The sequence below is a fragment of the Hippichthys cyanospilos genome, chromosome 8, assembly GCF_059441005.1.
Source record: "Hippichthys cyanospilos isolate Australia breed blue-spotted pipefish chromosome 8, RoL_Hcya_1.0, whole genome shotgun sequence".
In the NCBI taxonomy this organism is placed as follows: domain Eukaryota; kingdom Metazoa; phylum Chordata; class Actinopteri; order Syngnathiformes; family Syngnathidae; genus Hippichthys; species Hippichthys cyanospilos.
The window spans coordinates 22,735,339-22,761,086 of NC_142376.1; the positions used below are offsets into that span (position 1 = coordinate 22,735,339).

A 25,748-nucleotide genomic window follows, 5' to 3' on the forward strand; every position below is an offset into this window, starting at 1 on the left:
GCTCTCGCAGCGGTAGCTGCTCGGGCCCTAATAATAATAATAATAATCCGGAGAAAAACAAGAGGGCTCTCGCAGCGGTAGCTGCTCGGGCCCTAATAATAATAATAATAATAATAATAATAATCCGGAGAAAAACAAGAGGGCTCTCTCAGCGGTAGCTGTTCGGGCCCTAATAATCCGGAGAAAAACAAGAGGGCTCTGGCAACGGTAGCTGCTCGGGCTCTAATAATAATAATCCGGAGAAAAACAAGAGGGCTCTCGCAGCGGTAGCTGCTCGGGCCCTAATGATAATAATAATAATCCGGAGAAAAACAAGAGGGCTCTCGCAGCGGTAGCTGCTCGGGCCATAATAATAATAATAATAATAATAATCCGGAGAAAAACAAGAGGGCTCTCGCAGCGGTAGCTGCTCGGGCCCTAATAATAATCCGGAGAGGAACAATAGGGACCTCGCAGCGGTCGCTGCTCGGGCCCTACTACCTATTTCATAAAGTCCAAGTCTGATTTCTTGTTTTATGACATTAATATACGTTGTTTTTCTTACTATCTGCGACTACATCTAAACATACAAACAACATTAACCAGGAGGTGGTGTGCCAATGCAATTGACCGATCTCATACTGTAAACATAACTGACCATATTACTGAATTTTTGCATTACCTTAAAATCAATGATTTGTGAATAATACTTAAAAGTAATATTCAATAATTTTCAAGTCTACAGTATGGACTGGTATTCAGACATAATATTACACGTGTCACACAATGGCGACAGCTTCACAGCACATTTTATCCAGACAGAAACTGTCTGTGTTTTTTCTGGAAAGTGTTGCTGTATCATGCATGTCCTCATGTGTAACTTATTACTAAATGCCCCCTTGCTACAACAGATAAGGAACTAAAAAACATATTTGCTAAAGTCGATGTAGACTGAAGGTGCAAAGAAGTATCCCTCAAGTTGTTTTAAGATAGGTTTAAGGTGGATGCGTGTGAGGGCCGCACAGCTCCACATGGCAAAATGACAGCATTTCTGCAACACCCCTCTGTGTGCTTTTCACTTGGGACATATTTTCAATACTGCATACCTCCTGAAATTTTTAAAACACATGGATGATCCCACAGGGAAAAACATGGCAGATGATTTAAAGCTGCACATTAGCATAATTAGGTTCATGAAGCCCGTCCATCACTATCAAAATTTTGTGAACAACTTTTTGAACAAAACTGCTTGCAAACTTAGGAGAGACAAGTATTCAATTAAAAAGACTTGCAAGATGAGAGTTATGTAAAACAAGAAAGGGTGCAAAGGAAAAAGTGGTGATCTAGTCAGAAAAAAAGAATGCATTTTTTTTCTTTTTCTCAAGATAGTAAAAACATATTCCTCTTTTTTTCATCATTGATAAATGCTAAGTTTAAAAAAAAAAGGAGTAGTGTTGTTCATTTGCACTTTTCACTTGTCACTGCCTCTCATAGTCTGGCAGAATATCAGCTACCGGTAACTGTGACACAAACTGTGCAGAGTATAAAGATGCGTTATAGCTGGATTTTGCGTGTCCATTTCCACAAGGTGCATTCATATGTAGAACAAAAATAAAGATTGAAAACAGAATCTGATTACGTGCCCAAAGGCTTTTGACCCGAAGATAAGGTTTTATCATTTTTTATCAGTGTTGTTGTGGCCCTGTCACCTTCATATCTTTCACTAGTGCAGAGATCCACCAAAGCTTGCTGGTCCAGTGACGGTAAAGCAAATATGTTTCTCAGTTTGATTCCCATCTTTTGTTTTGGTTTGGGGTTTTTTGGCAGTGAGATGGCTTCCTATTTCATAAAGTCCAAGTCTGATTTCTTGTTGCTGGAGTAACCTCCTGCCAGCAGGAATTTCTTATTAATTTGTTGACTGTCAAGACTGAACGCTGGGTGAAAACTTTTGATTTTGATCGCAAATTCCAGGGAGAGTTTTTGGATGAAATTCTCTGCCTGTTAGCATGCTCATGTTTTAAGATTTGAGAAGTGGATTGTCTTTTCCCATTCACTTTACAAACACTTTGAGGTGATACCATTTCATCAAGTTTGGGGTGTTGTGGGTGCCGGACAATAGTAAAGTTGATTTAAGACAAAAGTCATTTGAGTTCCAGTGTGGCCACAAGACATATTAAACTTGTACATGTTATTCTTTCGATATAATCACCCAAAATAATCTCATTTGAATAGGTGCTGTTTGCCTGTGCTGAGGCTCTATATGCTCATGGATACGATGAAGAAGCATGTCAACTGGCAGTGGATTTAGCAAACGAGATTCTGGCAAACCCTCCAGACCTCAAAGTGGAACAGCCTCAGACAAAAGTAAGTTCAGTAAGTTTCATGTAACTTTAAAATGTTTTTTTCAAATATACAATTGTATTCAAAATAATAGCAGCCTGTTTAAAAACATTGAGTAAAGCCCAAAATCATTTTAATTTTTTTTTCCATGCATTGAAAACACTGCACATTATATTCTAAATGAAAACATGAAGAAAAAAAGCAGAAATTTGTTAATTACTTTACAGAAAATCAAGAAAAATGAACTGTTAAAAAAACAGGCTGTTCTAAAAAATAGCAGTGTCTGCATTTCACTGTACAAACCAAAATATTTACCGTATGAACTGAAAAATATCCAGGATTCAGCATTCATATGAATCACTAAACTAATATTTAGTTGTATAGCCACTGTTGAGAACCGCTTCACATCTGTGTTGCATGGAGTCGACCACCTTCTGGCATCTCTGAACAGGTATTCCAGCCCAGGATGATTTGATAGTGTTCCATAATTTCTCTGCATTTTTTGGTTTTGCCTCAGACACAGCATTTTTAATGTCACCCCACAAGTTTTCTAGATTAAGGTCCGGGGATTGGGCTGGCTACTCCATAACTTGGATTTTGATGGTCTGGAACCAAGAAGCTGCTTGCTTACTGGTGTGTTTGGGGTCGTTGTCTTGTTGAAACACCCATTTCAAGGGCATTTCCCTTTCAGCATAAGGCAACATGACCTCTTTAAGTATTTTTATGTATGCAAACTGATCCATGATCCCTGGTATGCGATAAATAGGCCCAACAACAAAATAAGAGAAACATATCATGATGCTTGCACCACATGCTTCACTGTCTTGATAGTGTACTGTGGCTTGAATTCAGTGTTTGTGGGTCGTCTGACACAATGTCTGTGGCCCTTAGACCCAAAAGAAAAGAGAACAATCTCTTTCTGTCCACAAAATGTTTCTCCATCTTTTTTATGTGTGTGTGTGTGTGTGTGTGTGTGTGTATATATATATATATATATATATATATGTATGTATATATATATATGTATGTATGTATATATATATATATATATATATATATATATATATGTATGTATATATATATATGTATGTATGTATATATATATATATATATATATATATATATATATAATATGTATGTATGTATGTATGTATGTGTGTGTGTGTGTGTGTATACACATATATATATATATATATATATATATATATATATATATATATATATATATATATATATATATATATATACATGTGTATATATATATATATATATATATATATATATATATATATACATGTGTATATATACACATATATATATACATGTGTATATATACACATATATATATATACATGTGTATATATACACATATATATATATATGTATAAGTATAAAAAAATTCATGGATGAATAGATTAATAGACAACTGATCAATTGATTACCCCTCTTCTATATAATGAAGCTACCACTTATACTAAGAATGTATTTACAGATAAGTGTACATTTCTTAAGTGCATGTGTGTGTGTCTGTGTGTATGTGCATGTGTTTGAGTGAGTATGTATTAAGTCTTCACTTTGGCTTTTGTTTTTATTCAGATTAAGAAGAACAAAGTGTCAACGGGCCGACAGACAGAGATAGCCACCAATACATTGTCTAAAGCAGCGTTCCTTGTCACTGTCCTCAGTGATCGACGGGAACACCATAATCTGGCTTTCAACACCGGCTTGTTCTCCTTGGAACTCCAGAGACCACCAGCATCAACAAAAGCCTTAGAGGTTCCTACCTAATCTATTTTATGAAATCACTCCTTATGTTAAAGTATGACTTTAAAATGGTCAATTTAAATTTGTTTTCAGCAGATGTGTTCAGATGGCATGGGCAAATCCCTAAAGAATTCATTGAATTAGCATGGCCTGTTTCTACTGTCTTTTGATATCCTAAATATGCTTATAAATATGCAATTCCAATAGAACAATTAAAGGGCCTATGCTAGTTTCATCAGACAGTTAACAATCAGTATATATATAATTAAATATCTTCTTATCTTCTTTCAGGGGTGGGCAATTCCGGCCCTCGATGGCCGGTGTCCTGCATGTTTTCCAGTTTTCTCTCCAGTTTTCCCGACACACCTGATTTAAACCATTAGGTCATCAACAAGCTCCGCTGGAGCTTGAAAATAATCTTAATTATTTGAATCAGGTGTGTTTGAGAAAGAAAACTGGAAATGTTGTCAGATCAATGCTATGCCTTTCCCTGAAAAGTGTGTTTAAATGTAAGGTGAAAGTAGTGAAGGAATGGGCCGCAGGGAAAACACTTCCTCTTGGAACTTCCTTCCAAGCACACACTTGAACTGAAATGACCAAAGAAGGCAGAAAATAAATTTATAATTATGTGTCAAAGTCCGCCGAAAAAAATAACCACGCAGCCTCGTTGTCGACAACAACAGATGCATAATATATCAAATTAGAGGTACTTTGTACTGTAATTTTAAGCCTTGTACATAACCTGGTATAATTTGAATGTTATTTACACAAACATGTGTGGAGAAAATTGGTCTGCTTTGGAGTTATGGTGTTATAAATTGAACCCACTAATATGGGGGTTGAAACTGAGGGCAAAAAATAACCTCGACTTGTACTTGGAGAAATACTTAGATAAAATCTTCATGCTTGAATTATGTCGTTTTTCATTTACATCAATGAGAGATATGTCTTTTATTTCTTTATTTGGGTTATATACTATATGTATAACTCACTTGTACGTTTACTGGATAAGATGATCATGGTTTCAGATTTTAAAGGTGTTGATTTTAATGCCAGCCACTTTCACACTTGAATGTACACAGCTCCAGTGAGAGTTGGAGATCATAGCTAAAAGAAGCACTACATCATCTATAAAAGCAGAGATGCAATGATGAGACCACCAACTCGACATAATCATTGCTTTTGCTGTGCCAAAAAATTATGTCTGGAAAGGCAATGAACAGAATTCACGACAAAGGGGAGCATTAGCAAGAGTCTGACCCTCACCAGAAACAGGTTTGACAGCAGCAATGCGGAGCAAACTTTGACATCCGTTGAAAAAGAAACAAACAGCCCTTATCAAGTGTGCTCTGGTACCCTGACTCCCGAAGAACCCCCACATAACTCACCGAGGGACATAGTCAAACTACTTCTCCAAGTGTCAAATACATGTAGTCTGGGTGAGCAAACTCTCACGCAACCTCGAGGATTCTTGAGGATGCATGGAGTTCATCCAATCAGTCAACATATGTTTTGTGGACTAGGAAAAGACGTTCAACATGTAGTTTGGTGGGGGGGCTCTTCAGGTGTACGGGTTACCGCACGCCCTAATACGGGCGTGACCTCCAACTCTCACTGGAGCGGTTTGAAGCAGAGTGCGCGGCAGCTGGGATAATGATCAGCACATTCAAATCTGAGACCATGGTCTGCACTCGTAAAGGGATGGAATTACTTCTTCGGGTCAAGGATGAAGTCCTGCCCAAGTAGATGAGTTCAAGTATCTTGTTCATGAGTGAGGGTAGGAAGGAATGGAGGATCGACAGGACATTCCAGCGTCTCCTGTAATGCGGACTTCGTACGGATCTGTCATGGAAAAGAAAGCTGTCATGGTAAAGAAAGAGCTCAGCCTCAAGGTGAAGCGCTCTTAACTGGTCGAGGTACATGCTTGCCCTTACCTAACAGCTCGTGACCAAAAAAACGAGATGTAAGCTGCGGAAATGAGTTTCCTCCTCAGGGTGTTCAGGCTGTCCCTTAGATAGGGTGAGAAGCTTGGTTTTCCAGGAGGGACTCAAGAGTCGAGCCACTGCTCCACGGCGCTGAGAGGAGCCAGCTGAGGTGCTCCGGGCATCTGGTTAGGATCCTTCCTAGACGCCTCCCTGGTGAGGTGTTCCCAGCAAGTCCTATGAGGAGAAGGCCCCAGGGATTACCCAGGACACGCTGGAGAGACTATGTCTCTCGACTGACCTGGGAACGACTGGGGATCCTCCCGGAGAAGCTCAATAAAGTGGCCAGAGAAAAGGAAGTCTATTCCCTGCTCAAGCTGCTACATCCGCGACCCAACCAGGGATAAAGCGGTAGCTAAAGCTAAAGGATAGATGGGTGGACATACTAAAAAGTCTGTTGGAGACATATGAAGAATGAGCTATGATTTTTTTGAATATCAAATTTTAGCCCATTTTTGCACATTTCTAAGGTTCATACTTTTTACTCCTTGGCTTAGCCTATTAATTTCAGATTTGGTACATAACATGTCTAGGCCATGTAAAATAACAGAAAAGAAACTTTGAAATTCTACATGACTGTGATGAGGCATAAAATGTGTTTCAGATGTTCTTCGCTATAAAAGATGAAATAATTGTAATGAATTTGTAAATAATTCGCACAAGCTCTGTAAAGTCCAAAACCTCTTGTATATAAATATTCACAGCCTGACAACATCCAATTGGTGTTAAGTGAGACATATATATGTAAAACATAGTGTTATGATATTGATATCATAAAATGCGGTTATACATGTAGCACTACCAAGTACTCACAAAAAGTAGATTTTTAATTTCCTATATAAAAAAAATATAAGAAATATATATAATTTCTTTTCTAGAAGTTATATTTGCTAGTACTATCCTCTAGGAAGGTGAATAAGCCAGCCTGTTTTGTTGGATTTTGGGTTGTGGGTTTATTTTGAGGGGTTCTGTTCCTTTCTGTTTACGTATATAGTTCCTGCTTCTGCTGCTCTCGTGTCTCCCTGCGTTAGTTTTGATTTAGTCCACCTGTCCGCGTTACCTTCCCCTCGTGTCCTCCAATCCGCTCCCTTTGCCTATTGTCCCTGCCCAGCTGCCGTGCATTTCTGATTAGTGTGTGAATGTATTTAAACCTAGTTTCCGTTACAGCCCTTGTCGGATCATTGTCTCATTGTCGAATTTTCGTACTGTCGTATTGTCGTGTCTCTCCCGTCATTCGTCAGCCCCGTGTTTTCCTGCTAGCCTGCCCGTAGTGTTTGTTTTCTGTTTTGCCAGCCTGCCTGCGCCCTTAGTTAGAGTTTTGCCATCCTGTTTTTCCCGCTTTGTTCCCGTTCGTTAAGTCAATAAATATGGATTACATGAAGCCCCTGCATCGTAGCCTCCCTGCTTTTGGGTCCTCCACCTCCACAACCACGCCAGCACTCCTACCCGCCTCGCACCCCCGTGACACAGCCACAGTTGTTCAGTTCACCATGATACATGAAAAGTCTTAAGTATATTTGCCAAACCAAGACCTAGAGAAATGCACCGGACTCCTACTTTAACCTCATTTTTGATGACGCACATTATGACATGCCACCATAACAATCCGTGTCGCATGCCATCTTGGTTTAGCACACAAGGGAAAAAAATGTTGCTTAAACAGGCTGAATGGAATTAAACTAAACCAATCCAAAACTGTTTGACCAAGAAGTTTTGATGATTTTGAAAAACTATTCCATCCCTAGCTTTAATAGTCAACATTTTTTTCACTTAACTACATGAACATGAAGCCTGAATGTGTACCACGTGGAACATGACTTACCTTGTGAATTATCCAGGTGAAGCTGGCTTACCAAGAGTCAGACATTGTGGCTCTGTTAAAGAAACTTCCAATGGGTCTTGTGGAAATGTCAATCATCAGAGAGAGGGCTAAGCAGCTCAGAGATGGAAACTACTGCGGTTACAGACCTGTCCTTCCTATAATGTTGGCCAGCTTTATTTTTGATGTCCTCTGTGCCCCAGGTAGGAACACAATGTAATTCAGGATATGTTTTTATACTTGATGGGTTTTTTCTCCTCCCCAGTTTTGTGATGCTCTTTTCAGGTATGGTGCAGCAAAACAGCATATTTGTTTATTATTATTATTGTTTTTTCACTTTTTTCAACGTTTTAAGATTATCCAAATCTTTAGGTCACATCCTAGGTCTTTGTTTACCATCCTTCCATATTCCGCCTACCCGGCAAGGGGTCAGCAGTTTCAGTACTGAAGCCAGGACTCTTCTGTCCCCAGCTTCTTTAGCTAGTTCTACCAAAGGCATCTCTGAACATTCCCAGGTCAGCTGAGGGACATTTTTTTTCCAGCATGTCCTGGGTTTCTCCCAGATTTTGTTTTTATTGAACACCTCACCAGGGGACATTTCCAGGAGACATTCTGATCAGATGCAATTTACATTGTGGTGGACTTTGCTGACCGTGTTGAATTATTATAATAACTGTTTTCCTGTCCTGACTCTGAAGACATCCCTTTGGTATTATTCAGTGATACATAGCGCACCACCAAGTAGTGACAAAAATGTGTCTCCATGTATTTTTTGTCCTGTATGGAGCTCGTTTAACAATTCAACTGATACTTTGTCAGACAAGCTTCAAGACGTTGATACATTCCAAATATTTTGACTCGTCGACAAAAGCCGTGGCCTGTATAGCATACCTGTAACTTGACAATGAGATTACTGGATCTTCTGGAGAGTTTTGTTTAAAGTTCAGTCCTAAATACAGTGGACCCCCGTGTTACAGCGTCCCTGGCTTACATTTTTTTCATGTTGCGACATGCAATACTTTTTCGTTTTTTTTTCGTCCCCTCTTAACGGTATTTTTCCGACTTTGCAACAAAAACAACTGTCATGACCCTAGGAGGTTGGCTCTTTTTGTGTTGTTTTGTCTCCATCTGCAGGCGTTTTTTGGTAATTGCACTTATTTTCTGTTCTGTTGCCTAACTGCCTCCATGCAACACGTCACTACAATGCTGGTCTGCTCTTGGTCAGCATCTCATCGAGATGCTGGTCTGCTATTGGTCGGCCTCACTCGTTTCAAAATGGCGGAATGGTAAAGCTTTGTTCTTTCGTTAGTGGTTACAAAACCGTATTTATAGTGCATTTTACTGCTTGTTTCAAAGTTGAAAGGGTTAGCCATGGGTCCCAAGATTGCTCATGATGTTAAAGAAAGAAGACGGTGATTTATATGGAAACGAAGCTGGAGATAATCAAGAAATACGAAGCTAGCCTAGCCTAGGCTACCCTTACCAGGGAATATGTGCATAACAAGCGGCACTCAAAGGTAAATAAATCCTTTCTATACTTTTTTATTTATGTTTTCTGATTGTGTACATGTATATTGTATATACGTAGCACTTACTATACTATTTTGGTACCAATTTTTAATCTGTAAGTACAATTTTGATGTTTTTACCTGGGGTTCTAAATGCATTAGCTATTTGACATAGGTTGAGATTGCCCACCATACAGTGAATTTCGAGCCCAACCGCGGAACGGACTAATCTCATGACACAGGGGCCCACTGTACTACAATTTTTTTTTTTTTCATCAAAATGTTATCTTTACTTACCAGCCAGAGGAAATTTTAATTTATCTTGGTATGTTCACCAGATCCACCATGTACTATATATCACTGGGAAGAATGTTTTTAGCCTATTTTTCAGTACTTTTTTGTGCAGTTTAAAAATTAATGGCCCAGTTTTACATCACCAAGATTTATGAAAGGTTGGAGGCGTACTGAATAGCCCAAGATTCTCTGAATGTCACTGGAGCACTAATCTGTCCCTAATCGGAAGGTGACCATTTTTTTCAGATGTTTTTCTATATGTTTGGCCTTTTCTGGAGGTCATATTTGATTAATGTAGGGTTTTTTTTTTCCTGAATTGTGTCATTAAAAAAAAAAAAAAATCCAACTCCAGTATGTTATCCCAATGCTTCTCAATTACGATAAGATGAACTTTATTGTCCCTAGGGGGAAATTTGTCTTGCAAAATGCTTTAGACCGCAGCAGTGTTTAAAACAGACTTACATGTAAAACACATCAGCATAGCAGCATGGTACAATCAGTGCAGGAAATAGAAAACTCTGGCATGTTTGTAGCTATTCCGATGATAAGGTCAGTCTTGCTTTAAAAAAAAAAATCCCACTATACACAAGAAGAATATAATATACAGGCGGACAGAGTTGTTTTTTTCTTTTTTTTTTTAACTTAATCCTGCTAAGACTCGATCCTTTAGACTTTTGTTCAATAGAACTATAAAAGCAGGAAGAAAAGATCATTTAAATCATTTGCTTTTACATCAACACAATGTGAAGCATCTACTTAAGGGTTAAATCTCATATTTAGAATGTTTATTTAGAATGTTTATGATGCTATCTAGCATAGTGGTCATAACATGCTTACCCCCAAAAATATGAGCCTATGGAGAAAGTACAACCTTATGGCCAGCTTAGCGAAGAAGTAGTCACCGTGGACATTCCATTTCAGCATGTTGTCTTTTTGGACTCTGAAATATTTATATGTAGTTACTGCTCCGTATGTGTGCCCTCCAGAACCACCGGTTAATGTGCACACACACATTTAGGGTAAAAAAAATAATCTTTTATTTTGACAGCATTTAAAATAAGGTAGATAGGTAAATTAAATTAGTCAATCTCTTTGAGGCAACCCATAGGGCTTTTATTGCCAGGTAGAAGACTAAGAATAACAGTATTGTTGGAAAATTTTTAAATGTAGTTTTTTGGCAGTCTACTCCTGCAATAATTGGTATAAATAGTAAAAAAGAAAAGATGAGCTCACACCCCATTGTGGTACTCCGATGCTGCACCTTTGTGAACAAGAAAGAATTTAATTTACTTTTACCTATTGTGATCTGTTAGTTAGCAGCGAATAAAACCATAAGACAATAAAAGGATTGACATTCATATTGACGAACTGGCAAGGAACTGAAGGCACCGTGTCAAACACAGTGCTGAAATCAGCAACGAGAACACAAGCATCCACTTTAGGTTACTCTGTGTTTGCCAATAAGATGAGTGATGACAACAACAGCATCCCCTGTACTGTGTCCAGGCCTGAACGCAAAATGTAATGGGTCAAGATGGATGCAACCTTCAATTTAAGTTAATTTACAATCATTCTTTCAAAACACTTTATAACTACGCAGGTCAAACCAATGAGTCTGTAGTCCTTATTTGTAGAAGGATGTGCAACTTCAGGAATGGGGACGATTAGAGACTTTTTTCAGATCTTGGGAAAAAATGTAATTGTCCATATGATGGACAATGTGATTGTGCAAGAATATGGGGCACTAAGCAGCCAGAGGAGGATTAAGGTCATCATGGGCCTCTAGGCTAATATTTCGGTGGGCCCAACACCCCACCTACATATACATCATGCTCGACCAAACACATTTCAGGTGTACTAGCATTACTGTAACAACTTTCAATTGTAGCAAAAATACGACAGAAAGCTATTCAGCCAGATTTTTACCTCTACCAAAACACATCAGCAGCAGCTGAGACCACCCTGTTTTCCTCAAGCATAACAGATTCTTACGAATTATGTAGCTGGGCAGAAACAAATTCTATATAAAAAACAGTAAAACAGCAGCAAATATCAGGATAATAATGACAGCGATGCAAAAGCACTGTAATAGCCTTTGGGCACCGTCAAGCCCAATAAACACACTTTAGCTTCACAGGGCTCTCATTCTTTTTTTTTCTTGGAGGAGAGGTCTTTGATGACGCTGGTAAAATCTAAAACCAAAACTCACTGTCCAATCGTTTTTCTTTTGTTCTGAATCAATGCATCCAGCATCAGCACAGTGTGTAGCATAAGCTACCATGGCCTTTCTGTGGCTCGATAATGCTTCATGTTCAGCAAGGCGCACTGTTGCATTTGTTCAGTCACTGTAGCCCGCAGTGAAAGCCCACTGAAAGTCATTGTCACGGAATAATTTGCATTCGAAACTTTTGAAGGGGAATAAAGAAACCATTCTGTATTCATAGTTTCGCCGTTTGCCAATTTTCTTGTGAGCAACATTTTGAAAAAGAATTGTTTTTGGTTTTTCTCTCGGATACAGCCACATTAGCATCTTTGTTTTGACAGGCCCCATTTTAATCCAATATGTCCGCATTTTTTCATCAGCTGTGTCCCAGCATGCTGGATCCGATCTCCAGGTAAGGTTTGCAGGATTGACTTCCATCTTATACTGCAGCAATGGATTTAGAATTTGTGACGGCTAACACACTACGGCTAACTGCTGGCCAGCACACTGTCAGCACAACATGCCAGTGTGCTGGGTGGCTCAGTCGACCTCCAAAACTCCACCTCTGAGATGCAAAGTGAGGCGGCATCGGCCTCGCCAGAAACTTTATTTGGGCTGGAGCTACAGTAGTTGTGGCTACATTAACGTTAACTTGCTCGTTCACATTCCATGCCTGCTGTGGCTGGTCATGACAGGGACAACCAGAAGATTCAGTAACTTTGAAATATCCTGTCCGTTTCAGAATCTTATCAAGCACTTGCCCCTTTCCTTTTTCTTTCTTCCTCTCCGCTTTATATTTTGTTCAACATCTTGCCACTATGGAAATGTGAGTGACAGCAGTGCTGTCACCTGATTGGCAATCAGGTGCTTCTTTTTTTTCTTACTTTATGGACCAATCGAGGCCAATCAAATATTCCACCCAAAATGGGATTGGCCTCCAATAGTCTGACCAATCAGAGGGTCCCTCCACCCATGGGGCCTCTCGGCTGCAGCCTAGGGAACCCTATGCATTAATCCGCACCTGCAAGCAGCTGTAAAATCCTCTGAGCACATTTTTCGTAGCTTGGCTGGCAAACCATCAGGCCCGATAGATTTTTTTTTTTTTTTTTTTTGTTACACATCTTACTAAAAACATCCACTACATGTTGAGCATTTAAGTGAATTCTGTCGGACTCAATCAAAAAACACGCAGACAACAGAGAACAAGACACAGAAGCAGATTCCTTCACCGCACTGTCGAAACAATCTTACCTTTTGTTTGTTATAATACATCTCTGGGGTGCTCCTGAACACATCTTCAGTGATGTAACCTGGGGTCCTCGGGTCTTTCAACATCAGACACCCTCGCTCAGGCGACCCAGCCATGGTTGATCAGACCTGGTTTGTGTTCAGGTGGAATTTGCTTTTCCTCATGGATCTCCTCTCCTAATCCACAGCCATCTAGAGGCTTTCTCTGCTTCCTCTGTGATGTTCTTGATGGCTCTTCTCTCTCTCCCGGTGATGCCCAACACACTCAAGGTTTTATAGAGTGATTGGCCTGCAAATCCTCTGCAGCCAACCTCGATGAGCACACACTGAGCCTTCCAGCTCTGCTTACGGCAGTCAACAATCAGCCCTCCATATTGTTTTTTTTTCATGGGCTCATCCAGTCGGTCCTCCCATGGCACTGTGAGCTCCATCAGGATGATGTTTGTCCGCTCTGACACCAAGAGGATGTCTGGCCTCAGGGTAGTTGCGACAATGTACTGGGGGAACTTTAGTTTTTTTCTCCAAGTTGACAGACAACCTCCAGTCTATAGCAGTTGCCAGTAGCCCTGGTGGGTATCTGGCTCCTGCGGTTTTTCTTAACTGCCCCAGTTAAGTTAACTGCACCAGCTTTCAACTTAAGAAGATTTTCCCTTCGGTACTCAGCAAGTAAATGATCCTGTATTGGTCGATGTTCTTAGAATTTTCTTCCTTCACGTCCTAAAGATAAAAATGCTAGATGAGGCAGCACTCCAGCCAAGGTCGTCACCGGGCAACGCCACAGTAATTATTTTAAAGTAAAGAGAAACCATTTTACGCACCCCCACTTGCTGCAATTACTGTAAATAAGGTCATTATGTATAAAATATGTGGAAGTATACAATTTTTTTCTTTTTTTAACATTAACAAAAGGAAAAAAAAGCAACATCAATAAACTTTCAACAAATGTCAACATTGAAGCCTAAGTGTTCACGTTTAAGCTTGTTCCTTGTGGTCATCCATGTGACTCCTGCCATCGCCTCGCACTCTCCCAGGGGAGCGCGCCCCAATATTTGAGAAGAACTGCATTAACATAACCTGCCAGTACCCAAATGTGTTACTCGGTTTGAGGGCCCTTAATAGCTCTAGGGATGAGAATTCATGTTTTTTTTTTTTTGTTTGTTTGTTTTTTTATCGTAATATCAATCTTGTTTTTTTTTTTTTTGTTTTTTTATCGTAATATCAAAAATAATTAAATTCTCACCAAATACGTTTTTATTTATGGAGAGTAGTTGACAGCCTTGTCTAATGCTTACCTGATACAGAGGGCCCCCGTGTTATGAGATTAATCCGTTCTGCGGTTTCACTCGTAAGGCGAATTCACCGTATGATAGCCAAACCTATGTTAAATAGCTAATGCGTTTAGAACCCGAAGTAAAAACATCAAAATTGTACATGCATATTAAAAATTGATACCAAAATAGTATGGTAAGTGATACGTATATATAATAAACATCATAAATAAAAAATATAGAAAGGATTTATTTACCTTAGAGTGGCGCTTGTTATCAAAGTCAAAGTCAAGTTTATTGTCAATTTCTTCACATGTGCTTAACTTGACTAGTCGTTCAAAGCACTTCATGATGATGGGTGTCAGTGCCACCGGACGATAATCGTTGAAGCAGGATGGGGAGGATTTCTTTGGCACAGGTATGATGGTGGCAGCTTTGAAGCCTGATGGCACAATGGCTTGCCTCAGGGAGGTGTTAAAGATGTCTGTAAAAACATCTTTCAGCTCCTCTGCACAGTCTTTCAGCACCCTGCCAGGGATGTTGTCTGGACCTGCTGCTTTCCGGGTGTTGATGGCGGAGAGTGTCCTCCTCACGCTGGCAGCAGACAGGCACAGAGGCTGGTCGTGCGGAGGTGGTGGTGTTTTCTGTGGGCAGGTGGTGTTCTGTTCCTCAAAGCGTGCAAAGAAACTGTTTAGGTTGTTGAGCAGAGTGATGTCGCTCTCACAGCTTTGTGGTGCAGGTTTGTAGTCTGTGATAGCCTGAATGCCCTGCCATAGGCTGTGTGCATTCTTGCTGTCCTTGAAGTGAGAAGTTATCTTGTTTGTGTATTCTTGTTTGGCTTTCCTGACGTCACGGGACAGGTTGGCTCTCGCTGTTCTCAGGGCTGATTTCTCCCCAGCTTTGAAGGCCTTGTCTCTGGCCATCAACAGCCTGTGGACATCTCCTGTTAGCCATGGCTTCTGGTTGGCCCGTGTGGTGATCCTCTTGATGTGGGTCACGTCGTCCATGCATTTGGTGATGTAGGAGGTCACCAATATCTGTGATGCCGTTGTAGGTGGCTGCTTCCTTAAAAATGTCCCAGTCTGTTGACTCAAAGCAGTCCTGTAGGGCTGAGGTCGCCTCCTGTGGCCACACCCTTACTTCTTTCAATGCAGGTTTGATGGCTTTCACTCACGCTTTCACTTGTGACGTCTTATGCCCATATTCCCTAATAAGGCTAGTTTAGGCTAGTCTAGTTTCATATTTCTTGATTATCTCTAGCTTTGTTTCTCTATAAATCATCTTCTTACTTCTCTCTTTAACATCACTAGCAATCCTGGGGCCCATGGCAAACCCATTCAAGTTTTAATTAAGCAGTAAAATGCACTATATATACGGTTTTGTAACCACTCACGATAGAGCAAAGCTTTACAATTCCACCATTTTGAAATGAGTGTGGCCAACCAATAGCAAACCAGCATCTCCGTGAGCAGACGGCGACCAATAGCAGACCAGCATTGTAGTGACGAGTTGCATGGATCCAGTATGACAGGCAACAAAAAATGTAAGTGTAAAATGGAAGTGCAATTATCTAAAAACGCCTGTAGATGGAGGCGAAACAACACAAATACAGTGATCCTTCCTACTTCGCGGTCTCAGTACTTTGCGGTTTTTCCAGGAAAAATTAAAAATATTTCAAAATAAAAAAAGATTTTAAAAAATGCACAAAAATTTAAAAAAGCAAAAAAGTACATTATACAGTACTGTATTCATCAAATAACTAAGTAATATTGGTTAATAACTATGTTAAGAATTCTTGAAGCGTTAGAGTTCGTGATGTTTTTTATCTTATTTTGAAATGTATGCTTTTAATTTGTTGGGTCGCGTTGCATTTCCGTTTCCTATTTTACGTTCTCTGTGAGTCATTTCGCTTGCTACGGTGACATAGTGAATGACAACGTAGGCTCATATTTATAGTTTACTATCATTTATGTTGATCACGCACGCTACTGCCTATGTTTAGTAAGCAATGAGTGTTTATTCTGTTTATGTGTTTGTTTGTGTAGAGGTTGCACTTTATAGTTAGTAGTTGTTGTTAGTTCTTGCTAACCCGCTAACGCCGGCTAAAAATACAGTAAATTCATAGATTAAAGTTCGGCAAGTGTTTATATGTTTGTTGACTGACTTTGACATTGTTGTTGATTTATTATTCAACAGATACTACATGATACACCATACATGAGCCCAAATAAATGTGAAGTTCAACGTGATCACCCGAGTCTTGCTGCAGATAACCAGTCCTGAGAACAAATTCTCAACAAACTAAGTAATATTAGTTATTTAATGAATATACAATAGTGTTAATCGGGATAATGTCATGTTAAATAATAGGAGAAAGGAAATAAAATATGTAAAAAAAAAAAAAAAAAAAAAAAAATTGTTTCTGATTACTGCGGCTATATTAGGGCATACATAGAAATCTAGGAACTGATACCCTACTTCGCGGGTTTCAGACTTTCCATCCATATGGAATATCCATCCACTTAAATCCATATTTACATAGACATAGCACACAATATTCTGTTGGTCTTGAAAGATGAGTGAAAATCCTAAAAATACTTGCCCTCTAGAAGTCTTCCTTTCCCACTCTCGGCACTAAAAGAGTTAATAACTTGCTCCTGCCATCCTCATTTTCTTCAAACGTGCCACATACGTGATTTTTGAAAGTTATTGGAATCACATACAAGAAAAGGTAATTTTGTTGTTGTATATATGATTATTTCATTCATTCCTATTCAGGTTTCATTCTTTGTTCCCATAGTTGGTGTTGTCAGTGTAAAATGTGTTGAGCCCTGAAGGTGAAAAGGTGGTACAAAAATAAGAAAAACCTTTGCACTTACAAAATTCAGACCAACTCATATGCCTCATTTATTGGTTTGTGCAGTTCTGTCTTCCACTGGCTCCAGCCCACCCAGCCCCAAACACAGCAGAGAGATGCCCAGTGATGAAGAGCTTGGCTTTGGTGCAGCTGTTTCAGCTCTGGGTAAATACATGCATAAATATGTGTGTGCGTGTGTGTGTGTGTGTGCGTGTGTGTGTGTGTGCGTGCGTGCGTGGGTGCATGTGCCTGCGCATGCATAAAGGTTGTTTCGTAAAGTGAGTGATAATGTCTCTTCATCTCATCAGGGTTCTTTCAGGGCAGCTGGCAGACGTTTGCCTGTACTGCTCTTATCACAAAGACATTTTGAACGCTGGCAATGACTGGCAACCACCAAGTAAACACCGACAGCCCCGAAAAAACGAGAATATAAGCTATATGCTACCCTCACCAACACTCACCACCATTCCGCCCTTAAGTCTGAATCAATGTGTTATTTTATATCTCAACTTCTGAAAAGCCATCCTATATAGATAGTCTTTAGTATCATTACACCTCCACAAGTACAATATATGAAACTTTGACTTGAGTTTGAACCATCCAAGAAACATACAAAACAATTGACTGACACGGGGAGACATACAGCAAGGCCTGTCGGGATGTGCTACGCTTACTGCTCCGAGAACTTACTTAACTCGGGTAGCCTTGTTGTCTTTGAAAAAATTTTGTCCAGGGCAGAGATATCAGATAACAGTTTTTTTGGGAGCAGGATGACAAACAATGTGGTCAGCATTGAATCCGTAGCAAGAGAATCTGAATTGGGCTTCACTTAGCTGAATTAGCAATCAGTCACCATATTTGTCCGAGTACAAGTTGACCACGCTTATAAGTCAACGCCCCCTTTTTACTGCAATTTGGGTGAATTTTACAAAAACAAAAATACAGGGGGTCTCAGTTTCTGATGTTTCGAGGTTACAATACTTTACAGTACAGCAGAATTGAGTAATCTATTTATTTTAATTATTATTATCAGGGCGCAAGCAGCTAACGCTGCGAGAGCCCTCTTGTTTTTCTCCGGATTATCAATTATTGAATGTAGCATTTGGCCCGATTTTCTACATTTTTCGGTACCGAAACCCTTGAGCCGATCAACTTCACATTTGGCGTGCCCCATTATCTGACATAGGGGCACACCTGGGCAAAATTTCGTGAAGATCGGCTAAAATATATGATGGGGGTGGGGGCCTCAAAAAAGGTGTTTCAAACTCAAATTTCATTCGCCCTGAGCAACAAAAACCCTAATAACTCCAATGTGCAAGCTTTAAAAAATATGACACTTTATAGAAAATATACTAGTGACGGCTTTAAAAAATTATTGAAATTATTGAATGTAGCATTTGGCCCGATTTTCTACATTTTTCGGTACCAAAACCCTTGACCCGATCAACTTTACATTTGGCGTGCCCCATTATCTTACATAGGGGAACACTTAGGCAAAATTTCGTGAAGATCGGCTATCATATATGATGAGGGTGGGGCTTCAAAATACGTGTTTCAAACTCAAATTTCGTTCGCCATAAGCAACAAAAACCCTAATAACTCCAATTTGCAAGCTTGAAAAAATCTGAAACTTTACAGGAATTTTACTCGTCAAAGCTTTAAAATATCTGCATGGTTGAATATCAACTTAATGATAGCGCCGCCTAGTGACAGACAAAAATGTCAATTTTTAAACTTTAATGTGTGTGCTAAGCTTGTCAGAGTAAATGTACTGAAGATTTGTCCGAATAGCATCCAGACTTAGAGATTAAAGGTATCCAAATTTTACGACTTTGTGATAAAGGGGGTGGTCTCTACACCACCTCAAATTCAGAGTTTTCCCAAATCAGCAAAACTTGCTGTAATTTAGCCCAGATTATCCTTTAAACGGCAGCCCCTTCCAACCCGTTTGACCTAGAGCTACGAAATTTTTTATGCATATGTAGGACCTCAAGACCTACAAAAACATTATAGAGCGCCATGTGTTAGGATGTACAGAACCAGAGTTATCCATTGTTGATTGTAGAATATGGCTCGATTTTCTACATTTTTCGGTACCAAAACCCTTGACCCGATCAACTTTACATTTGGCGTGCCCCATTATCTAACATAGGGGAACACTTGCGAAAAATTTTGTGAAGATCGGCCTACATTTATGATGGGGGTGGGGCTTCAAAATACGTGTTTCAAACTCAAATTTCGTTTGCCATGAGCAACATGAACCCTAATAACTCCAATGTTCAAGGTTTAAAAAAATCTGAAACTTTACAGATAATTTACTCATCATAGCTTTAGCCATAGCCACAGACAAAAATGTCAATTTTTAAACTTTCATGTGTTGTGCTAAGCCTATCAGAGTAAATGTACTGAAGAGTTGTCCGAATAGCATCGAGACTTAGAGATTAAAGGTATCCAAATTTTATGACTTTGTGATAAAGTGGGTGGTCTGTATGCAACCCCAAATTCGGAGTTTGCTCAAGTCATCTAAACTTACTGTAATTGAGCCCAGGTGATCATGAAACGAGAGTCAGTTCTGACCCGTTTGACCTAGAGCTATGAAATTTTATATGTATATGTAAGACCTCAAGACCTACAAAAACATCATAGAGCGCCATATGTTAGGATGTACAGAACCAGAGTTATCAATTGTTGAATGTAGCATTTGGCCCGATTTTGTACATTTTTCGGTACCAAAACCCTTGACCCGATCAACTTCACATTTGAGGTGCTCCATTACCTGACAGAGTGGCACCATTGGGCAAAATTTCATCAAGGTCGGCTAACCTATATGATGGGGGCGGGGCTTCAAAATACTTGAATCATATTTCCTATGCCATCAGTGTTAAAAAGCTTAATATTTCAGTTTTTGCACTGTGCTAATCCTGTTTGAGCAATTTAACGGTACCAATAGCGACACCTGGTGCCAGACAAAAGAGATAGTTTTTACACTCTCATGTTCTCTGCTTTGCTGCTTTCAGCAAATTCACAGAAAATTAGTCAGGAGAATATTGAGACAAAGCAATTCATTTTGGGAGTACAATGCCAAACACACTTTTTTTGCTCGTAGTGCGGGCGCCACCTGGTGGCAGCAAAAAATTACATTTTCATATATAGGTACCTTGTTGAGCCTGTCAAAGTAATATCACTGAAGTTTTTTCAGACAGACCTTCAGAAACGCTTAATTTCTTCCATCAAATATTACGATGTCTTGATCATGGCCATGGCCTATTCAGCAGTGCTCATCCTTTTATCGTAACAGTAAATGCTGATGCAGTTTGTCCCAGATGATCTCATCTTTTCACGACTTCACACGTTGATTGAAAGTCAATTCCTTCAGACATCAACAAACATATATTCCATCGTAGTGCTAGAATCACCTCAGAATCACCACAGACAATAAAAATGTTACCTTTTGTAGAACATTGACCTCTACAGTCCGCCTGCATATGCACGAATACATTCATACCCAAATTTTTCCATACCTTGGAACTGTTCATCCTTCAACGTGCTCATGTCTGCGAGGGCCCGTCATAGCTGCTTGCAGCTCTAGTTATTATTAGGGCCCGAGCAGCTACAGCTGCGAGAGCCCTCTTGTATTTCTCCGGATTATTATGAGGGCCCGAGCAGCTACCGCTGCGAGAGCCCTCTTGTTTTTCTCTGGATTATTATTATTATTGGGGCCCGAGCAGCTACCGCTGCGAGAGCCCTCTTGTTTTTCTCCGGATTATTATTATAAGGGCCCGAGCAGCTACCGTTGCGAGAGCCCTCTTGTTTTTCTCCGGATTATTATTAGGGCCCGAGCAGCTACCGCTGCGAGAGCCCTCTTGTTTTTCTCCGGATTATTATTAGGGCCCGAGCAGCTACCGCTGCGAGAGCCCTCTTGCTTTTCTCCGGATTATTATTAGGGCCCGAGCAGCTACCGCTGCGAGAGCCCTCTTTTTTTTCTCCGGATTATTATTATTAGGGCCCGAGCAGCTACCGCTGCGAGAGCCCTCTTGTTTTTCTCCAGATTATTATTATTATTATTAGGGCCCGAGCAGCTACCGCTGCGAGAGCCCTCTTGTTTTTCTCCGGATTATTATTCTTATTATTAGGGCCCGAGCAGCTACCACTGCGAGAGCCCTCTTGTTTTTCTCCGGATTATTATTCTTATTATTAGGGCCCGAGCAGCTACCGCTGCGAGAGCCCTCTTGTTTTTCTCCGGATTATTATTAGGGCCCGAGCAGCTACCGCTGCGAGAGCCCTCTTTTTTTTCTCCGGATTATTATTATTAGGGCCCGAGCAGCTACCGCTGCGAGAGCCCTCTTGTTTTTCTCCAGATAATTATTATTATTATTAGGGCCCGAGCAGCTACCGCTGCGAGAGCCCTCTTGTTTTTCTCCGGATTATTATTATTATTAGGGCCCGAGCAGCTACCGCTGCGAGAGCCCTCTTGTTTTTCTCCAGATTATTATTATTATTATTATTATTATTAGGGCCCGAGCAGCTACCGCTGCGAGAGCCCTCTTGTTTTTCTCCAGATTATTAGGGCCCGAGCAGCTACCGCTGCGAGAGCCCTCTTGTTTTTCTCCAGATTATTATTATTAGGGCCCGAGCAGCTACCGCTGCGAGAGCCCTCTTGTTTTTCTCCAGATTATTATTCTTATTAGGGCCCGAGCAGCTACCGCTGCGAGAGCCCTCTTGTTTTTCTCCGGATTATTAGGGCCCGAGCAGCTACCGCTGCGAGAGCCCTCTTGTTTTTCTCCAGATTATTATTCTTATTAGGGCCCGAGCAGCTACCGCTGCGAGAGCCCTCTTGTTTTTCTCCAGATTATTATTATTAGGGCCCGAGCAGCTACCGCTGCGAGAGCCCTCTTGTTTTTCTCCAGATTATTATTATTATTATTATTATTTACTGTGCAGCGCTTTTCCATTTTTGAGGGCCTAAACATGCACGAAAAGTCACCAAAATTTGGCCATTTGTCGGGCCCGGTGAAAAATTGGATATTTTTGTGTTTCCCAAAACAATGCAAAAAAAATGGCTCTGCAGCGCCACCTAAGGTCGAAAAAGTGCACCTGGTCCCGGCCCGTTTGACCTAGAGCTACGAAAATTTTTAGGCATATGTAGGACCTAGAGACCTACAAAAAAGTCATCACAAGCCATGTGCTCAGATTTACAGAAAAAGAGTTATGACTTTTTGAATGTGCATTTTTGGCCCATTTTTGCACGTTTGTAGGTCCCAAACTGCTCCTTGTTTCTCCTAAACGCTTTACTCAATCGCCTTCAAATTTGCTGTGGTCCATATTCACACATAGGGGCACAACTGGGCAAAATTTGGTGCAGATCCGCTGACATATATGATAGGGGCGTGGCTTCAAATTATGTGTTCAATTTTTCCTTCGCCAAGAGGGACAAAAACCTTAATAACTTTGATGTACTAGCTTAAAAAAATCTAAAACTTCATAGACACATGGAAACTTATGTCTTTAACACCTTTAAAAAAAGTTTTTTTAAATACCTACTAGCGCCGCCTAGTGGTTGATTAAAATGTCATTTTTTACACTTTCATGTATTGTGCTCAGTCTGTTTGAGTAAAACAAATAAAAATTGGTCAGAATATCATTAAGACATGGAATATTAAGGTTTTAAAATTTTACGACTTTTCGATAATGGGCGTAGTCTGCACGCCACCTCAAAGTCAGATGACTCGCCAAAACGAAAAAAGTGGCTGTAATTGGCCCCAAAATGGCCTTATGAGTGGAAAATAGCCTCTCACTCCCGGCTCGTTTGACCTAGAGCTCCAAAAATTTGTAGCCTTATGTAGGACCTCGAGCCCTACAAAAAAGTCAGCGCGAGCCATATGCTCAGATGTACAGAAAGAGAGTTATGAATTTTTGAATGTGCACTTTTGGCCCATTTTTGCTCATTTGCAGGTCCCGAACTGCTCCTTTTTTCTCCCAAACGCTTGACCCGATCGACTTCAAATTTGCTGTGATGTTTTATCTGACTGTGAGGCACAATTGTTCAAATTTTTGTGATGATCTGCCATCAAATATGTTGGGGGCGGGGCTTTATATTATGCCTTTGATGATTACTTTGCCACATGTGAAACAAACCTTTATAACTCAGCTCTACAAGCTTAGAAAAATCTGAAACTTCACAGACACATGGAGACTAAAGCCCTTAACACAAGTGTTTAAAAAAATCTTCAATTGCTTATAAGACCATCTAGTTGCAAACAAAAATGTCAGTCTGATGTCTCGCCAAAACGAACAAAGTTGCTGTGTTTGGTCCCAGATGATCTTATCTTTTCTAAACTTCATATATTTGATGGGTTTCCAATGCGGAATACACCTATCAACGTTTTTTTTGTTATAGTGCGAGCGCCACCTAGTGGCAGCCAAAAATATAGCATTTTTTAAACGTTTTTAAGTGTTTAGTTGAGCCCTTTGAAGTAATATCGCTGAAATTAAGTCTGAAAAGCCTCTAGACAGCCTTGCTGACCTCCACCAAATTTTACGAAGTTTCGATAATGGGCGTGGCCTCTATGACCATTTTCATTCCGAAGCTTTATCTGTCCAGTAAAAGTTGCTGTAATTTGACCCAGATGATCTGATCTTCTCACAATTTCACACATTGGATGAAAATATTCTCCTGAACATATCGACAAAAATATATTCCAGTTTAAAGCTAGCGCCACCTAGTGGCTGCAAAAAATGTCATTAGTCGAAAGATTACAGTCAATCCTGTTTGGTTTGACCGACAGCTATGAAACTTTGTAGTCAAATGAAGGACTGCAAGACCTACAAAAAAGTCAATAGAAGTGATGTGCTAGGAAGTACAAAAAAATTGTTATGAATTTTTTCAATGTGCAGTTTTGTCCCATTCTTAGACGTTAGCTGGTCTCAAACTAGTGTCTTTTTCTCTTAAACGATTCACCCCATTACCTTCAACTTTGGCATGAATAATTATCCAACTGAGGGGCACACATAGGCCAAATATCGTGAAGATCTCTTGATATAAAAGATGGGGGCGGAGCTTCAAAATATGTTAAATAATTCCTTCGCCAAGAGTGACAAAAATCTTAATAACTCAGCTATGACAGCTTCAAACCATCTGAAACTTTCCTGGGACTTTAAAAGTCATGGAATAATGCAGCTATGTGATAAACTTTCAAATCATTTACAGCGCCACCAAGTGGCGGACAAAAATCTCATTTTTTATACTTTTATGTACTGTGAAATGCCTGTTTGACTAAATGAACTAAAAAATGGTCAGAAAAGCAATGACACATTGGAACATTAAGGTTCTCAACTTTTATGACTTTTCATTAAAGGGCGTGGCCTCTATGCCAACTCAAAATCCGATGTCTCGCGAAAACGGTAAAAGTTGCTGTAATTGGACCTAGACGATCTTATATTTTTAAAACTTCATATATGGGATGGGAGTCCAATGTGAAACACACCTACAAGCCTATTTTTTAATCATAGTACGAGCGCCACCTAGTGGCAGCAAAAAATATAGCAAATCCTTAATGTTTTTATGTACTCTGCTGAGCCCCTTGAAGTGACATCCCTTAAATGTCTTTTGAAAAGCCAGTGGCCATGCCTTATGCCCTCCACAAATCAGTACCATGTTTCGACAGTGAATGTGGCCTATATCGCATTGAAAGTCACAAAATTGGAACAATAAAAGCTGCAGTAACTCCACCCACATTGTCCCACCTTGTCTAAATTTTACATATTTGGTAAGAGTCCTGCACTGAAGTCATCTACAACTACTTTTTCATCGTTCATAGTCCTTGTTCATACCCCGACCTGTTAATACCCCAACGTGCACAGGTCTGCGAGGGCCCTTTATAGCTGCTTGCAGCTCTAGTTATTATTATTATTATTATTATTATTATTATTATTTACTGTGCAGCGCTTTTCCATTTTTGAGGGCCTAAACATGCACGAAAAGTCACCAAAATTTGCACATTTGTCGGGCCCGGTGAAAAATTGGATATTTTTGTGTTTCCCAAAAAAATGCAAAAAAAATGGCTCTGCAGCGCCACCTAAGGTCGAAAAAGTGCACCTGGTCCCGGCCCGTTTGACCTAGAGCTACGAAAATTTTTAGGCATATGTAGGACCTAGAGACCTACAAAAAAGTCAGCGCGAGCCATGTGCTCAGATGTACAGAAAAATAGTTATGATTTTTTGAATGTGCATTTTTGGCCCATTTTTGCACGTTTGCAGGTCCCAAACTGCTCCTTGTTTCTCCTAAACACTTTACTCAATCGCCTTCAAATTTGCTGTGGTCCATATTCACACATAGGGGCACAAGTGGGCAAAATTTGGTGCAGATCCGCTGACATATATGATAGGGGCGTGGCTTCAAATTATGTGTTCAATTTTTCCTTCGCCAAGAGTGACAAAAACCTTAATAACTTTGATGTACTAGCTTAAAAAAATCTAAAACTTCATAG

General features: G+C 40.0%; 1 protein-coding gene across 4 annotated transcripts in view; it reads left to right on the forward strand.

Annotated features, from left to right (window-relative positions):
• The window catches only part of zswim8 (zinc finger, SWIM-type containing 8), a 174,251-nt gene that overhangs the window by 86,285 nt on the left and 62,218 nt on the right, over positions 1 to 25,748 (forward strand). For 3 of the 4 annotated variants that reach the window (XR_015866487.1, XM_088422255.1, XM_088422253.1), the window contains exons 11-15: positions 2,212 to 2,343; positions 2,866 to 2,952; positions 3,916 to 4,095; positions 7,904 to 8,087; positions 17,329 to 17,427. Coding sequence is in view for 3 of the 4 variants with exons in the window: in XM_088422255.1 (XP_088278381.1) it covers positions 2,212 to 2,343; positions 2,866 to 2,952; positions 3,916 to 4,095; positions 7,904 to 8,087; positions 17,329 to 17,427 (682 nt within the window). In the remaining variant the exon portion in view is untranslated. The remainder of the gene's footprint in view (positions 1 to 2,211; positions 2,344 to 2,865; positions 2,953 to 3,915; positions 4,096 to 7,903; positions 8,088 to 17,328; positions 17,428 to 25,748) is intronic. The other variant, XM_088422254.1, reaches the window with a different exon arrangement.